Raw genomic sequence first — 18,056 nt, 5'->3', positions numbered from 1 at the left:
CATCAGTGTCTATTTGGCTTCTGATGCTCACCCACTGATGCACTATCCAGTTTAAAATATACTTAGATAGTATAAAATGTTAGTAAGCAGAATGTAAGCTCGGCACACAAATTCGTAAAGTTTAAATCATCCTTCTGCATACATTCACAAAAGGAAACTTAGCAATACAGAAGTACTGAATGGTTGACATATCACTGATCTTAGCCTGCAAATATAACTTGCAGGCAAAGTAATTGACCATGGTCATAGTGCAGTATAACAATGTTTATTTCCTCATTGCATTTAATTTTTTGGAGCCTACACTATTCATAACTACAGGTTAAACTAATGTAGCTTCATTAAAAGCTTTTAAATTATAGTAACTTTAAACCTGTTTCTAAAAAGACAACAAGTCTTTCAATGCAATTAACTTGACTTCAAAATGTTATGAAGATAGTATGCAGTCCTATTTACTTAAATAAAATTGAAAAGAATACTTCACTCGTAAAATTACTTATTCATTATTCACCCTGTGTCACCTTGAATTCGTGAAGTATTTCACAAACACTCAGGTACTGAGCATACGACCAGATACACAACACTTGGGTTATACTGTACGTGTTACGTCACGTGAAAGTTTTGAGGTAGTTTTGCTGTTGTTAAACATGGTTCCAGTTTACTTCAGTTTAGGGATACATGATATTGTATCTTTTGCCAATATCTGATATGTCGATATATAACAACTCATATGGCCGATAACCGATACTGATATCAATATATCCACTTTTTTCCCCACCTAATTTTAGAGATCATCAAGTCTTTTCTGTAGTGGAATTAATATCATATTATACATGCATTATGCTTACGTTAATGGCCCACCAGCAAATGGAGACATAAAAAACAATACTTTTCATTCATTGTGCAAATTTAAAAAACAAAGCCTGTTGGCCGATTCTAACAGTTCGTTTAAAGCCATTATCTGATACCAGTGACGTGCCGGTATTATATGCATCCCTACGTCAATTCATGAAGAATGTTTGCCTTTTTTGGGGATTCTTTGTTCCCTCGTAGAGGCAGGTGAGAAAACCAAAGTTTTCTAGCAACATGAACTGAATAAGTGTTGTACAAAAGGTCATTTTGTGGGTGAAGTATTCCTTTAATAATGGTGCACAAGTGTAATATGTTCTACCCAGACATGATAAATGGCATCTCCTACAAGACAGCTTGATGTAAAAATAATTATTTATTAATCAATTAAAACATAAATACATAATTATAGCTGCTGCGCAGCGATGGGTCGGGTCCGGGCATTTTTAGGCAATTCTGAGCAGCAAGCAGAAGAATTGGAAGACATTTAGGAATTTAGCAACACAATCTGCCTTTTGCATCAGCTGAGGCTTGAACTCACAACCGCTGAGACTAAGAATCAATTTCTATCTCACTGAGCTAATTAGTCAGTGACAATTCATGTGTAGCTTAAATTGACTAAGCCAGACGTGCAGGTTTAGCAGCCGTCCATGCATGGAAAAGCAGATTTCAAATCACTGTAAAAATTCAGTTATCGAAACAAAAATCTGAAAATATACATATTGCATCTAGACAGCATGGAGATGTTGGTAATTTGTTTGTAACAATGACTGATTTGCTCCATAAGTGAAAAACTGATGTTTAAAATTGCCATTTCCAATTGTTCACATTAGAGCAAAATTCAAAATGCTGTCAAAAATTCAGTTTTTGAGATAAAATTCTGAAATTTGCCACACATCATCTACCATGACTCTAGAATTTTGTCATTTTTTTCATGAACATTGAAGATTTATTTAGCAAGAATTTGCAGGTATATGTTTACAGTACCGTTTACAGTCAAACATTTTGATGCACTGTCGGCTCAATTTTTGATAAATCAAAAATCTGAGAAACATAATTTTTGTAGGACAGTCTGAAGATGCTCTGTAGCAAGTTTGGTGTCAAGTGAGCAAAAATTGTGGGTGGAGATAGGTTTAAGAAGTTTTACAGTTTTTGAAAAAAACAGAGTGATGAACTTCATAATTTTTAACAGGTTTAAATGTACAAAAGTTTCTTCAGTATTGGGGCTACAGTTTGATGAAAGTTGTGAAGTTGTAGCACATATGGTTCAAAGTTTTGAACTTTAGACGCTTGCTGTAGCGCCACCATCAGGACTATTGGCTTGAGTTTACAGCTGAGGATATCTGGCATGAGACTGGACCTTTGTGCAAAGTTTGGTGAGTTTTCACCGATGGGAAGTATGATTTCCTCGGAAGAAGAAAGAAGAAAGAAGAATACCTAGGATTACAATAGTGTAAAATGGGAAATGAAAGGTGATTCGTTTAGGCTGCGTGACTCAAATTTATTGAATCATCCAAACGCCTGAATTACCCAGTATGAATGCCACAACAAACATGGCGGACATCTTGTGACGTGTGTCTCTGAGGAGTCCCGTGAACTGCCTGAAGGTCCTCACGAAATAAACAAATTGGGGTCCTTTCTTGCGATAGGCTAGCTGCCGAAACGGTGTAACGAGTCACATTGTTTTACTCAACTGTGTTATATTGTCAAAAATAACACCAATATATGTGGATTAGATTGTTTTGGGAATGTTGATCAAATCCAGGTTTCACTCGGTTTGGTTATTTTCGCCCTAACTGACACAATAGTTTTGTTTTTGAACGTCGAAGGGTGTGTGTGTTTTTTTAACGGTCGCCGTCAACACAGCAGCAACGTTAGCATTAGCGAAGCAATCAAGCTAACGTGCTCAAACCCACGTACTTCCGATATTTAGCCGAATAAAATCAGAGGTAAGTTCAGGTGGAATGATCTCGTAGGTTGTTTGCAAGTGTTGGAGAATTTTTAGCTCCTTTTAGGGGATTTTAGCGGCTAAATTAACCTTGATATTTCTGTTGTCTTTATAAACAACATACGTCAATCAATGTTAACGTTTCGTCGCGAATAGCTAACGCGTATTGCTATTTTCAAGAAACAGACTAGGAGTACCGTTACAATACTAATTTGTGGACAGTTTTAATTGAATAATTAATCTGTTTGTGGTTGTGTTTCCACAGGGAGGCGTTGATGAGCAGCAATGTCTGGCATCGCTCTTAGCAGACTGTCCCAGGAGCGCAAAGCCTGGAGAAAAGACCACCCGTTTGTAAGCTGCAGCATGTTTACCCTCATTTAACATCAATGTTTCACCCTCTTTCTTTGATTGATTTCCTAACGTTCGTGAATGCTACTCATGCAAACTGATTACAGTGTGGTCAACTGCCACTCAGGCTTCTCAATGACGTTTTGTTTCTCCTGTAAACAACACAGGGTTTTGTTGCTGTGCCCACCAAGAACCCCGATGGCACCATGAATCTGATGAACTGGGAGTGTGCCATCCCAGGGAAGAAAGGAGTAAGTTAGCTCCAGCTGCAGGGTATAAATCAAAGTGGACCTCCTACTCTAATCTGTCCCATAATGACCAGCCATAGATCCTATCAATACATTAAGAACTACATTACTTTTGCGGGCCATGCCGGTGATAATGTGCAGCAAGCGGGTCATTATTGCAGAATAAACCCTGACAGGACAGGTCATGCATCATCCTGAAATAATGACCTGCTGGCTGTACATTATCCTGCCCATATAGATCTAGAAAAGATTGTATTGATGGAAAAATTAGTTCTGTAGAGTCTATGATCATAACTGCACTGTATATGTGTGTATGTGCATATACAGGTGTGTAGACAACATAAAAAAGATTTAACTTTATTTAACTTGAGGGAAATTGCTGTGCAACATACAAGGACTGACATAAAGTAGAAAAGCTATGTATAGCTAATATAAAATGCAATGTAAAGCAGATTCAAAACTAAATATAAACTAGATATTAGTAAGGTACAAAATATAACACCTAGTTACCATAACATTGTGTGAGAGGCAGGGTTCAACCTGGACAGGTCGCCAGACTATCACAGGGCTGACACATAGAGACAGACAACCATTCACACTCACATTCACACCTACGGACAATTTGGAGTCACCAATTAACCTGCATGTCTTTGGACTGTGGGAGGAAGCTGGAGGAAACCCACGCTGACACAGGGAGAACATGCAAACTCTGCACAGAAAGGGTACAGGGAACTAGCTAACAGTAGCTAGGAAAAATAAAACTAGCTTACAGTAGGTGTTCAAGATGTAAAAACTGGCAAACAACATTCAAACATATAACAAGAGTAACAAACAAACAATAACTTGCAAATAGATGCAACCAGTGTATACTGTTATGATTAACAGACTGCAATAATGACCCGTTCATTGTGAGTTATCTCTTACATAGATTATTTCTAACTTTAGGGCTGCAGCTAACAATTTTTGTCATTGTTTATTAATCAATTGATTATTTTCTCTATTAGTCATTTAGTTTTTTTGGTTTATAAAATGTCAGAAAATGTTGAAAAATGTCGATTAGTATTTCCCAAAGCCCAAGATCAACGTCCTCAATTATCTTGTTTTGTCCACAATCACAAAATTATCAGTTATTAATTAATATCCAATGAGTTAGTGATTTATTTAATAATTGATGGCCAACTGGCGAATCCATTATTCATTACAGCTTTATCAAACGTGACAACATAAACATATTAAATGGGCTCCTTTATATTTTTTTGTAGCAATGTTTGTTTATGCCGTAGCTGAAAGGAAATAAGTGCCAAAGCTGTTCCTGTAGCAACAGAGTGGCAGTGACACGGTCTGTATGCTGTTCGCTACTCGCACGCCTGCATTCAAAGTCACTGTCTTGGCAGCTTCTTTAAGGATTGTCCTTTATTGTAATGTAGGTCATTCTGCATGTGTAACGACTGTCTCTCTTTGTAACGGTGACCAGGTCATATGTCAGGAACAACATAAAAACATGACACTGAAATGACAGATATCAGCAAGAAATTGTAGCACATCAAGTTCATTTTATCTTAAAGGCCTTGCACTAAAATATGTTTTGGAAATAAAAGGCGCAGTGTCTGAAGTTAATAGTGCGAAGGTCACCTCCAAGTGTCTCCGAGTGTTTTAAGCAAAGCATGTTTCGAAGGTCCTTCTCGTATCTCTGCCTTATTGTAGTCCTTTCCATTTGTTTAATATCATTTTGTATTTAGCAGTTATTCTCTCTGTATTCTTTCATCAGACCTTGTGGGAGGGAGGACTCTATAAACTCAGAATGCTGTTCAAAGATGACTACCCCTCCTCACCACCCAAATGTGAGTACCACTCCACACCTGTCAGATAGTTTCACTCTGACATTTACATGCAGCTGTCTGTTCAAAATGAAAGAGGAGAAGTTTAGGAAATAAGAGTTTGGAGTTTCAAAAACATATTGCACATTGTGTGCTAAACACTATGTATATAATCCCTGTCTGGTAAAGTTAAATGATGCTACAGAAGAGTTTGAAGGTGCAGTGTTACTAATCCATTTCTGAAATAAAGATTTATTGAGCTGAGTCTCTAGCAGGACATTTGTTACATATATGTAATGGAAATCTTCCCATGTCAGTCTGAAGAGTCTCACCGTCTTTCCAATGACCTCCCCTCAGGCAAGTTTGAGCCACCAATATTCCACCCAAATGTCTACCCATCCGGCACCGTGTGTCTGTCCATCCTGGAGGAGGACAAAGACTGGAGGCCTGCCATCACCATCAAACAGGTCTGAACCCTCTTCAATCTCTCTGTCTTCACCTCGTATGAATATGCAGTTGCAGCAGGTAGAGTCTTCTAATTGTACGCTGCATTGACTTGACGCAACATTTTTGTCTTGTGTGGATCCAGGAGGGGTAACTGTGGGCTTCAAATAAACCAGTAGACTCTCACACTGACTGCTCTCTTGTTGCCTGTGTTGCCAGATCCTGTTGGGTATCCAGGAGCTGCTGAATGAGCCCAACATTCAAGACCCAGCACAAGCAGAGGCTTACACAATTTACTGGTAAGTGTGGTTGCTTTGACGACTTCACTCACCAGTAGACCCACAAATTGTATTTATTTTTATCACTAAACAAAGAGCAATACTTAAGGCTGTGGGTTAAAGGGATAGTTTGGATTTTTTTTAAGTAGGGTTATATGAGGTGCTTATCCATAGTCAGTGTATTACGTACAGTAGTTGTCAGTTGGCATGCCCAAATTTGGAGATGCAGGCAGGAGTACCACCATGAAAGCTCAAGGATGTACTGCTGTGGATGGAGGCAGCAGCAAAACGTATTTTGGCCAACTAAAAAAATCAATATCAGTTCAAAGTGTGAGCTACATTGAGAATATTTTCACTGCTTTACCTTGCTGTCAGACTGCGATTTCCGACGGGGAACTGAAGCCGTTATGGTCCTGTCCCCAAAGCCAGACTCCATTGAGAAAAGCAGTAATTTAACACCGCTGAACACAGGAGCTGCTGGTCTACTGCTGCCTCGATCAGTTATTATGCTTGTGTCATTGTGTGACTTTGGTGTTTAAAAGGGTTAGTTCAGGTTCACCAAAGTCACACAATGACACTGACTGAAGCAGCGTTAAACCAGCAGCTGCTGTGTTCAGCGAGCTAAAATTACTGTTTTTCTCAATGGAGTCTGGCGGATTTGACAAAAGCAAAGATAGGGAACTGCAGCCGTTAATGGCTTCCCCGTCAGAAAGCTTAGTTCCTGTCTGCTTCAAACTGGGGGCATGCCAACTGACACCTACTGCACATAATACAGTATGGGTAACATGGATAAGTACCTCATACAACCCCTCCTCAGAACATCTGAACTATCCCCTTAAGCGTCCTGGTTTAAAAGTGACAATTTCAATCAAAGGTCATGAATCAGTGTCATGAGTCAGGGCAGTACGCCTCTCCTAAGATAAGTCATGTCACAGACCTCTGGAGAGCAAAGTCAAGTCATAACACAAAAGAATAAAAGAAATATTTCCTGTTCCTTCAGTACTTTATACACTGATATGTTATCTTGGACGTGGGACCTCTAAATTCATTTGTAACTAACAGTAGCCTGGTTTAAAATGCCTTTATCTCTTTGTGTTTCAGTCAGAACAGGATGGACTATGAGAAGCGAGTAAGGGCACAGGCCAAGAAGTTTGCCCCCACATAGAGAGGAGTGCCAGCCTCTACTCCGCCTGAGCAGCCTGAACTGATGGAGGTTACAACCAGGAGGCAGGCAGCACCTGATGGACCACTCCAATAAGAATCCAGTTTTGAGTATTATCATACGATTACACAGGTGACAAGGGAAGCCTGCTTTTCTTTTCTTCCTTTTTTTTTTTTTTGTTTGCACAGGAAAAGTTCAATAGGGTCAATAAAGTTCTTTAAGTTCATAATTTTACCTTCTTCAGAAAATATTTATGCATTTTTAATGAAGAGCTGAGGGTCCTAGAACTGTCAGCACAACCTTTGCTATTTGTAACTCTTGTATAATCCATATCTCCAGTTTGGTCATGAGTGCTGCTCAGCTCACTCATGCCTCCATTCATTCTGTAAATCATAATTATCTATCAACAGAGCTGTAGAAATGAGATGTCCAGACCACTCTCTGTATAGTTCAGCCGCTTGTGGCAGAGGAGATCTAGTTTATTCTTAAACTTCCAGTTTTGTTTTTTTAATATCAAACCCGAGAAGTATTGTAGATAGTGTTTCATGACTATTGGCATAAAATGGGACAAAGCTGATAATGGAAGTCCCACTGTGCTCCTGATCCCTTGTTTTGTTTCTTTCACGTATCCCTCACATCTGAGTTTCCAGAGAAACATCAAAAGAAAAATGTCAACATGTCAAATTTAATTAAAAGACAATCCTGGCACTTGTATATTGGTTTGAATCGAAACTGTGGCACTTGTGTTGGCAGGAAGTGATGCTCTGTTCACCTCAGAGAGGGAACGAGTTAAGCCTGATTTATGGTAGCGCGCTCGCCACGTTTGATGAGTGTCACTCGACAGATATAACTTATTTTCGACAGGAAACATGGAGGAGTTTGTCTCACAATAAATTCAGTTACATGCACAAATTTTTTTTGCTCATATTCTGAAAACTACCACTACTAAGCTGTTTACATGGCTAATGAAAATGAATATTCCACTAATATTTCTGTTTACATGCAGCCGTGCATACTCCGATTAACGCGCCCTAACATGACGTCAAAATATGGAAAAGTAAAATGGCTGGAGCCGCTTGTCATTTTGCTTCTTCACATCAAAATAGGGTTTTTTTCACAGTGTCCTACCGGTGGCAGGTTAGATGGGCCGTGCAAAAAAAGCCTCCCTCTTATACTCCTTTATTCACCTTCATGGAAAGGTCGATATAACGATAATTGCGCATATAAGAACATGTTGATAGCTGCAGCCCAGATCACACAGAAAGTGTTCTAGCAGCTGGAGGCAGCTTTTTGTAATTGTTTTTAATGAGAATGAAGCTTCTTGCCCACGTCGCGTTGTGACATGCCTTGCGTTTCTGCGCTCTAGGCGCCTGATGTTTTTTGCAGAAGCGTTCTGAACTCCTGGATTTGACAAACGCCCGACGTCATTTCTCTATTTCTTTGCCTTTTTTCCTCATTGTCAAATCAGATCATTTGAGAGGCAGCAGGTCTTCTGTGGTGGTCACGAAAACAAGTTTACAGTTGGTAAACAGTGGAGGAGAAACTGGTGGTCGCGGCTGCTGGATACTCGGAGCTATACGGCCCGATGATAGACAGCAGGTCGTCAAACTGCCCCTGAGTCAGCCTCAAATATGTCTGCAAACTGTTATCATGGAGGAGAAGCTCGATGATTGACAGGGAGCTGATCAATCAGTGTAGATCAGTGTTTCCCACAGAATTAGAATCGCTCTCTGAATTCAGAGGATTGGGTGGGTCTGTGAACACAGCACAGGTGGAACTCTTCATGACTTCCTTTTTTCCCCATAGTTTTTTCCGGTTTGTGGGGTGGATAATTGACCAGTCGATCGGATCAGAGCTGATCAGATCAGATGGATGGATTAGAGGAGCTTCTGCAGAGGCAAGTGAAAGCAAACTTTAAAACCTGGCACAATTAACGGTTAAGTTTCACTGTCACGGTGTGTGACAGAGTGAAGCAATAAACGGTACAAATATTCCAACAGTGCTCCTAAAGAAAGGTCCAGCTCCAAAAATCATAGATTAAAACGTGGCTGTAGATGTTTTTATCGTGGCTGGCTGCTACAGATAAATGTTTGGGAAACCTGGAGATACATTTAACAAGTTGAAAACATACACAGCAGGATGTTTGTGATTTTAAACAGCTATCTGTGTAGATAACGCTTCACTAAACACAACAGAAATAGACTCAGGTCTCTGGTCACCATGGAGACTTCAAACCTTTTGCTGAAACATACACTGAAAACAATACATGACTGTTAAATCTGTCGAGCGACAAGTATCGTAAGTGCCGAGCGCCCTATCAGAAATCAGGCTCTTGTTTTTTAACAGGTGATAAATGGGGCACGTGGGTCAGGGCTTTGCTTTCCTCTATAAGTTTAAATCATCTTTTATTGCAGTGCAGCCAAGATAACCTTCAGATTCTTTAAGTGAACCAACTGGGAGTGAAACTGTGTTGGTGTTGGACTTCACGCACATTCAACACCAGTTTGTCATCTGCTTCCCAAACTGCCACAGTACGAGGTAGACGAGGAGCAGCAATGTAAAAGTAACACAAACTGTTGATGTGTGTTCGTTTCAGCGCCTGATCAGTTAGAAAAAGCACGCCATCGTTTTCAGTTATTTTCTCCCACTGCGCTCACAAAACACATTCAGACCTGTACAAATCAAAAAACTGTTAAATCTTCACGTTGATTCTGGCGAACACGAGCTGAAGGATCCTCATTGGAATGGCCTCTCAACCAGCAAGGACGACAGATGAAAGAGCACTTGAGAGTTAAGCGAAGGCCTGAGATTTTTTTGCCTCTGAATATATGAGTGCATGTACATAATATAAATAATGAGAAATTGTGGAAGTTATGTTTTATATTGTTTTAGCCAGTTGACATTTGTGTGTGGTATTATGACAAAGAACACAATAAATGGCATAAAATTGTGAAATAAAGTTGAATAAAAGAACGCCTGTGAATTTCTTTAGAACTGGAGTTTTTACAGGAAAAGTCGAGTGTTTGAATTTCAGGAGAGCGAAAGAGACAAATTTCAAGTTTGAAGTGGTCTCGAAAAAATTAAATTGGGTTCACAGGGTGTCGACGGGTCCTTAAAAAAAGTCTTAAATTCCTTAATATAAGGCCTTAAAAGGTCTTAAATATTTTCGTTCACATTACCGTTTAAGTTTCTCCAGCCTGACAGACCCAATGACTGCTTACAATCATTGGACAGATTGAAGAAAGATTTTTTTTTTTCCCAGTGTTATTCCTCGAAATATTGCAGTAATAAACAGCATTTATGACAACGATGAGATTTTGTTTTCTTTGTACATTAAACATTTTCAGTTTAACAGCAGCAAAATGATCCACAGAGGTCTCACTCTCTCCCAAACAAATAATTAATTTATTAAAACCGGTAAAAACATTAAATAAAGCAGTTTTGCAATAAAAATCAGTGTGTCTCAGACGTTGTTCTGGTCCAGCTCCTGCTAACGTGCGCTCACCTTTTTTCTTTGTTACTTAAGATCCAGACGTTCAAGAGGTTTTTACCGGGAACCAAATTATCCACAGAGGTCTCCTCCTCGTCCATAACAAACAACCTAGTGGTTCAAATGAGAAAAAAAACCTGGATAAGGCAGATTTACATTGCTCAAAAAAATGTAGGGAACTCTTAAGTCACACATCAGATATTAATGAACGAACAAGTTGAAAATCTTTCTCAATGTGCATTGTATAATTTGTTGTGAACAAAATTACGTAACTACAATGAATGGAAACCAAAATCATCAACCCACTGAGGGCTAGATTCAAAATCACACCAAAAATCCGAGCGTTGTCCTGCACCAGGAGGAACCAATGTGCAACCTGATTGGGCTTCAGGTACGGCCTCATGCTACCAGTAGTGACAAGGACACCAGCAGAAGACCAAACTAGAGAAGAATCAGGAAGGATAAGGAGGAAGCAACTATCCCTTTTTGGGGGGTTGTCTTGCTCTTGCCTCTCCTTTGCACCTGTTGTCACTTTGATTTGCACCAAAGCAGCTGAAACTGATTCACAATCACTTGTGCTTCCTACACGGACACATTGATATCCCTGATGTTTAACTGACTTGGTGTTAGACTGTGACCATCAAGTATTTTTTGATCAGTGTATGTTTAACATCATTGTTTCTCCAACACTATTTGACAAGGCAGGGGTTGGAGCCCAGCTGCCACTAACGTCTGCTCAGCTTGTTTCTCTGGTAACTTAAATCTGCAGAGGTCTGATGACTTAAAATCCTTCATCTGGTTAAAGTATATAGTTTAAAATAACCAGCATCCAAGAAGAGTTTGAGTACAAATGTGGCTTAAGTAAAGTCAGGTTCATTTATAAAGCATGCTTAAAAATGACAAACGTTGACCAAAGTGCTTCACAAAGAGATTAAAACAGTGACGTGATCAAATAGAGACTAAACATCGTCTAAGGGGGTGATCACACAGAAATGAGATGCTAGAAACGCAGACGCTTCAAAGACACTTGAAACACTGGAAGCGCTTATTCAATGCGTGCTAGCTACTGGCATCTGACGCTCAAAAAGTTGAAAATATTTTAACTTTTCAGCATCTACGCACATCTAAAAATGTACGTCTAAAAACGAGCGTCTACAAAAATGCGCGTCTAAGAAGAAGCCAGAAAAACGCCCATCTAAAAAGACGCTTGAATGCCGGTCAGACGCGCCGTATCATAGGAAAACAATGGTTTTACTGGCGTTGCGTTTCTAGCGTTTCATCTCGGTGTGATCGCCCCCTAAGATTTCGGATATTGCAAGTCTCGTCTTTTCCCGGTTTTTAAAGTCTGTATTACAATAAAATGATGCAGTTTTCTGAACTTACCAGACTGTTCCAGCTGTTCCATTGTTGGCCTTTACTCACTTAGTCATTATATCCAATTCGGAAGTACTTGTTTGAAGACATTGGGGCTTCGCTATTCGACTATGGATTCATCACCCTCCTTATATCAGACCGTCTCGATGGGGTCTAATTGGCAAAGTCTTTCCACGTTTTTCATTCTAATGTGCACATGTTCATAAATATTCTTTTTACTATAAAAATGAGTCTCTCCTGATTTAACTATAGTTAGTCGAGCACAGTATTTAAGCCACAGTATAGTTTTAGAAACAGAGGTATGGGGTCTATATTTTCATGAGTCGTCCCTTTGTGGAGTGAAGCAAACGGGTCAGATATTCGAGAGGGAAACACTCCATGATCATCTTGTGCCGGTTTGCCTTAGATGGTGATGTCATACATCACTGGACAGGCTCTGACGTGGAATCCTCAGGGGAAGAGAAAGAGAGGTTGGCCAAGAAACACCTGGTGAAGGGATCTGCAGGCAAGAAGATGGGATACACCTGGTCACAGATAGAAAAGAAAGCCAGCGATCGGGTACTCTGCAGGTCCCTTGTCGACGGCCTATATCCCAGAAGGGGTGTAAGGCATAAGTTAGTTTGCCTTAGAAGGTGGTTTCGGATTTTTGCTGAATGTGTGACCAGTTTCAAACTGTACAAACTGGTCTCTGTTTAAAGAGATTTAGCAGATTCATCTGATGGAAACTAGGGTCATTTGGCATCCGTAGAAAACTGAGCTCAACAATTAATCAATTCTGTCTACTTACACTCTACTAGAGTTTAATGTATCCACACATATCTTGTCCTAACATAGTTTGGGCCGGTACATATCCTTCTTCCTTACAATAATATTTTTAATCCAAAAGAAATTTATCCAACTGGCAACCTCACCATTAACTATACAGCTCTGAATAGCAAATAACATCATAATTGTGCAAAGAAAATAATTGCACCTAACTTTTTTTTTGCACACCGAGATGTTCGCTGATCATTTCTCTTAAAATGTCACAGTTTTTGTCTTTTTTTTTTTTTTTCCTGTCCAGAGGTGAAACCTGGTGTATTGTTCTCGGGTGTCTTGCATGACATTCTTAAGAAATTTAACACCTTTAGTTTCAACCCACCTCTCATGCGGTTTATCGTCTCGGTATGACCTCAATTGACAGAAAAGACGCAAAACCAGCAAACACACAGGTGAGAACATGGTGTTTTTTCTTCTCTTCTTCTCCCCCTCTCTGTTGCATGTTAACAACGTGTTGCTGTTAGATATGATTTCCTCTGAACACGCTGTGTTGTAGGTGAGGACAGTACAAAGCCCTCAGGTGCCATCCCTATCGCTTCCTCACTATGGTGATCCTGGATCAGTTGTTTCGAGCCCTCACAGCTATCACAGTTTGGGCCACTGTCTTCGCACCAACATATTTCCAGGTCTGTACATCCTAAGTTTGTTTTAATTTTCTTATAAGGCCTCCTTCAGTATACAAATGACTAAGTTTGAGTGGGTGCACACTCTGTCTTCAGCTGTCCAGAGTACAGCTTCTATTAATCAACACACTGCTGTCAATATGTTGGGAGGTTAACATTATATTAACAATATTTTACAGGCAGGGGCCACGTGGACGACACTGATAGTAAATCAAGGGAAGTAGTGGAGTAGTCGTAACACAACCTATCTTGTCCTGCTGAATTATTCAGTGCAGTGTGACACAAAAACATATGCTTCTTTCACCCTGAAATGTTCAGGAACATTTCCTGCATGGAGTCATGTATGAAAGGGAGCAGGTATAAGTATTCAAGGAAATCTGTACCTCCAATTTCTCACTTCAAGACCTAGTAACATTTCAGGGAAAATGAAACTGCTGTGTTGTGAATGAAAGCAGTAACTATACAGGGACAAGCACGTAAAGGGTTACGTTCGTCTGATGAAAGATGCTTTCACATGGAGCGAGCGAACCAGTCATAAGACTTGAACTGATGATGGATTTGAATCTGTCAAGTAGATTACGAAAAAAACATCACTTGTCTCACAAACTTGTTGAGTTTTAATTATATTACAGGAACACTGGCACCAGATAAAAAGCAGCTGTGAGCCTGCTGTGTTCCTAAAACGTCTCCCGCCACGTACATCTGGCCTCACCCTATCTTTTTCTTCACAGTGCAAGGGAAGGTTTGCATCTATTCATGGGCAACGGGCAAGCATGTAAACACACTTCCAAAACACTAGTTAGCAGCAGGGTTTCTGTGGAGTGCTGTAAAGTTTAGTTGATTCAAAACACACATTAAACACACATTAAACATGGCTTAATAGAGACAGTTTCAAACACAAGTACACAAATCAGATTCACTATAACTCGCATTATTCACAGACAAACACTTGTCTTTATCTGGACACATTTTCCCCACAAATACAACGTGCTAACGTTATTAGCACAAGCCTATGGCATTTTACATTGTATAAATTAGCCTAGTGGCTAGCAGACTTTTCCTCTACTCATATGAAACCAGGATCAACAGCAACATCTAACAAAAGTAACGGTACATAATTTGGCTCCATTACAACTCACAAGGTTCACTGACAAAACAACTGTCTTATACTAAACACATTTTCCAAACAAATACAACATGCTAACGTTATTAGCACAAGCCTATGGCATTTTACATTGTATAAATTAGCCTTGCGACTAGCAGAGATTTCCTCTGCTCATATGAAGCCAGGATAAATCACACACAAGACTTAAAATGGTATTTTTGTGGAGGCTTTATTGTCTTCACAATTTATTGTTTCTTATCTCTGAAATTAAAGTAAATAAAAGCTTCGTTTCCACTGAGGGAAATGGTTTCAGCTTACAGAAACAGACAGAAGGTCTGTGCTGCTGCAACGTGTAGTTACATTACTGGAGAGGTACACGTAATGCTACAACATAGGTCAGCGTTGATACGACATAGAGGTATAAATAGTGGTGCTAGGAGAGCTAGCAGTAGACGCATGCTTACCTCTGCACGCTGATACAGTGTGTGGGTGTAGTTTGGTAGAAATAAATAGTTCCTACATGAAATTGCTCACAAAGTGGTCCGTGTTATTTTGAGTAACCCAGTCATGATTTCTAAAGAGAGAGACTTTGCTGTTGAGTTTTTTAAATGTAATTTTTTTGCCAATTCACACCAAAACAGTCTAGATTGATAAAGCACTACAGGTTAGAGGAGAAATATGTATTTTTGATTTTGGGGTCAAATGTCCCTTTAAGCTCTTTCAAAAATAAAGTACAATAGAAAAAACGAGGATAAGTAAATCAAATGAATGAAAGGAAAAAAGAGGCGAAGGTCTTTTGAGTAACAGTGTGTAGGAGTGAATAGCAATAATCTACAATTACATGATATTTCTTTGCTGTTCAGGAGGGAGTGTTCAAAGGCTATTAAAATAAACTATCAAGCATTTCCATCTCTTGTAGAAACGGTCTTCAGAGCCCCTAAGAGTGAATTTCATCTTCTCAAGTTTGAAAAAAATTCAATTCTTTTACACATTTTCCTCCTTTTTCCATCTTTTTCCAATTCAACCCACTGAACCCTCTGCCTCCAGGAGCTCCTTTAACGTGGAAGTCTGTCTCCAGAGACTCGTACATCCACCACCCTCTGACTGCATGGCCTCCTGATCACTGGTACGGCCACAAGACAGACGACATGGGTAAACGCTCTTTCTTGTCCCTCCGTCTCTCTATTTCTCTTTCATTGTTCTGCTCTATTTGGTCTAACGTGTGTTTTTTATTTTAATATATATTTCTTTGTTCCTAACATGTGTTTCTATAATTCATCTGCAGTCCAGTGGACAGAGAGAAACATCATGAACCAGAAACTCGACAAGATACTGACAGAAGCGAGAGGAAAGAGCACTGCAAAATGATGTCCGGCCTCCCACCCTGAGACCACAACAGCACTCAGCACACTTGTGATTCACACCTTGGCTTAGTTTTGAAACGAAAATAAAATGTGATTTGCAACCGTGCATGTTGTGAGCTTGTTGCTTAAGGGTTATGTTAAAGATGAAATACCACTAAAAAGATACTTGGTGAGACAAACGATATCTGTGATATCCCTTTGGTTTAGGTTCAGCCAAACTGTTATTATTTGGGTGCTACTGTGCAACAGCAACAATATTGTGCATGTGGATTTTTAAAAATATGTGTGAAGGAAAATTAACACATTTAACTGTCTCAAAGAGGTTCCTGTTTTTAAAAAAGTAAATAAAAGCTTTGTTTCCACTGAGGGAAATACAGAAACAGGAGGTCTGCGTCGCTGTGATATGTAGTTACATTTCTGGGGAGGTACACGTCAGGCTATGGTGTAGCAGGTCCTTTTTTAAAGGGCCGCAAGTGACTTGCAAACATGTCAAGTTTGTAAAAAACACACTTTATTTTAAAGTGCAGGGAATTTCCAACACAGAGTTTTTATTTTGAAGGGCCGTTTCCTGCTGTAAAGGGAATGGCTCATGGACAGCTACCTGGTAGAGACAGCAAACTAGCTGAACGACATGGCCAAACGCAATTATGACACAGAGTGTACTTAACTGTGTGGACCTCGATCCAATGACTACTGACAAATCTGGACCCTGCAGTTGGACCAGTTTGGAACCACTGGGTTAATCTACATAAAGTATAAAGTAATTAAAGCTCCACCTTTACCAGCTGCAACATTAATAGTAATGTTAATAATTAATTGTAAGCCAGTGATATATATGATTTTCAAACTGGCCAATCTGCAGTGAGAACTTTTACTGTTGGTTCTTTAGGTATATTTTAATGTTAATAGTTTTTTACTTTAACTTAAGTAGAGTTTGAATGCAGTACTTTTACTCATTTCTCCACTGTAGTGTTGCTACCTTACATCTGTAAAAGATATAAATACTCCTTCCCCCTCTGCATAACACATACAAGTCATAAACCGCTGAACGCTAGCAGTAGCTAAAGGGTTACTTGTCTCTCCGTGTGATGTGTAAACGCAGCAGAATGGAGGTGGTTTCAACAAAAACCACTGAAACTGCCTTTTTGTCACAACCTGCTGCCTCTACTACCTAAATGATAAGTATCTCTAATCTGATCCGGTCTGTACTCCACAGTGAAAGCAGGTTAAGTGAACTGTTTGAAGTTGCATACAGTGAGTCAAAAACGCACAATAAACTGATGAAATCAGTCGGCAGTGATCTGGATAGCAGTGACTCACTGTTTGAAGTCGCCTTCACTCACATGAAGCTCTGTGCAGTGAGGTACATGCTGTGGTTTCTACAGGTCTCTGTTAGCCTCAGTTTAGTAAAGCAAATTTGGGCATGACAGTTTGCACCTATCATGTGCTCAGGAGAATTCAGAGTGTTGAACACAAACTATCAGTAATCAGTAAAGTACATTTACTCAAGTACTGTACTTAAGGTACTTGTACTGTTCTTTTCTTGCCATTTCATACTTTTGCTCCACTTCATTCCAGGGGGAAATATTATAGCCTTTTTATTTTACTACATTTATCTGACAGCTTTAGTTACTAGTTACATTTCAAATTAAGAGTTTCACACAAAAAGCATGAGAAAATTTATAAAACATGAGGTTTTGTTATAAATGAAACCACCCAACAGTTCATACGAGAAGTACAGCTAAAACAATTAACTGATAAATCAATTAGCTGATTGACAGAAAATTAATTGGTAACTATTTTTGATCATTTAGATTTTTCTGGATTGGTACTTTTATTTTCAAAACTTCAAGTACATGTTCCTGATTATACTTACTTACTTAGACTATAGTAACTTTTGAACATAGGACTTTTAATTTTAATCAGTCAAGTGTGTCTGACTCCACCTCGATGGGCGGCACTGTGTCCTTTTTAATATAGTGCATATTGAAGTAGTTTAAATAAATCCTCATTTTCCTGCCATCCATAAACTTCAAAATGTTTAGCTCCTTTAGCTGTTGGAGCATGAATTTAGTTTCCTTGTCCGTCCAGAAGTGCGTCTTCTACTTCTCGGTTGCCATGGTGTTTGTTTGTTTGTTTTTCTGGGAGTTATTGCACTGCTGCTACGCCATCTCTTTCTTCTTCCGGGTG

General features: G+C 39.4%; 2 protein-coding genes across 2 annotated transcripts; both read left to right on the top strand.

Annotated features, from left to right (window-relative positions):
• Positions 1–2,478: 2,478 nt before the first annotated feature.
• Positions 2,479–10,064, top strand: LOC117268656 (SUMO-conjugating enzyme UBC9-like). The gene is made up of 7 exons (XM_033645291.2): positions 2,479–2,795; positions 3,060–3,145; positions 3,310–3,393; positions 5,159–5,231; positions 5,565–5,674; positions 5,871–5,950; positions 7,031–10,064. The coding sequence occupies exons 2-7, from the start codon at positions 3,080–3,082 to the stop codon at positions 7,092–7,094; spliced, it is 477 nt and encodes a 158-aa protein (XP_033501182.1). The 5' UTR covers positions 2,479–2,795; positions 3,060–3,079; the 3' UTR covers positions 7,095–10,064.
• A 139-nt stretch (positions 10,065–10,203) lies between these two features.
• On the top strand, positions 10,204–16,216 carry cimip4 (ciliary microtubule inner protein 4). The gene is made up of 5 exons (XM_033645828.2): positions 10,204–11,333; positions 13,019–13,166; positions 13,271–13,400; positions 15,550–15,654; positions 15,788–16,216. Exons 2-5 carry the CDS (start codon positions 13,122–13,124, stop codon positions 15,868–15,870), a joined length of 363 nt encoding a protein of 120 aa, XP_033501719.2. The 5' UTR covers positions 10,204–11,333; positions 13,019–13,121; the 3' UTR covers positions 15,871–16,216.
• Positions 16,217–18,056: the final 1,840 nt, after the last annotated feature.

This window comes from Epinephelus lanceolatus, chromosome 18 (genome assembly GCF_041903045.1).
Source record: "Epinephelus lanceolatus isolate andai-2023 chromosome 18, ASM4190304v1, whole genome shotgun sequence".
Classification (NCBI taxonomy): domain Eukaryota; kingdom Metazoa; phylum Chordata; class Actinopteri; order Perciformes; family Serranidae; genus Epinephelus; species Epinephelus lanceolatus.
Note: the sequence above shows the minus strand (reverse complement) of the source record. Positions and strands in the feature narration are given on the sequence as shown.

Bases quoted from the DNA above. Each gene is read 5' to 3' on its own strand.
- cimip4 (XM_033645828.2), top strand. From the start codon at position 13,122: ATGACCTCAATTGACAGAAAAGACGCAAAACCAGCAAACACACAG. The intron at 13,167-13,270 runs GTGAGAACATGG...GCTGTGTTGTAG, and splicing joins CAAAACCAGCAAACACACAG to GTGAGGACAGTACAAAGCCC. The intron at 13,401-15,549 runs GTCTGTACATCC...CTCTGCCTCCAG, and splicing joins TCGCACCAACATATTTCCAG to GAGCTCCTTTAACGTGGAAG.
- LOC117268656 (XM_033645291.2), top strand. From the start codon at position 3,080: ATGTCTGGCATCGCTCTTAGCAGACTGTCCCAGGAGCGCAAAGCCTGG. The intron at 3,394-5,158 runs GTAAGTTAGCTC...TTCTTTCATCAG, and splicing joins CCATCCCAGGGAAGAAAGGA to ACCTTGTGGGAGGGAGGACT. The intron at 5,951-7,030 runs GTAAGTGTGGTT...TTTGTGTTTCAG, and splicing joins GAGGCTTACACAATTTACTG to TCAGAACAGGATGGACTATG.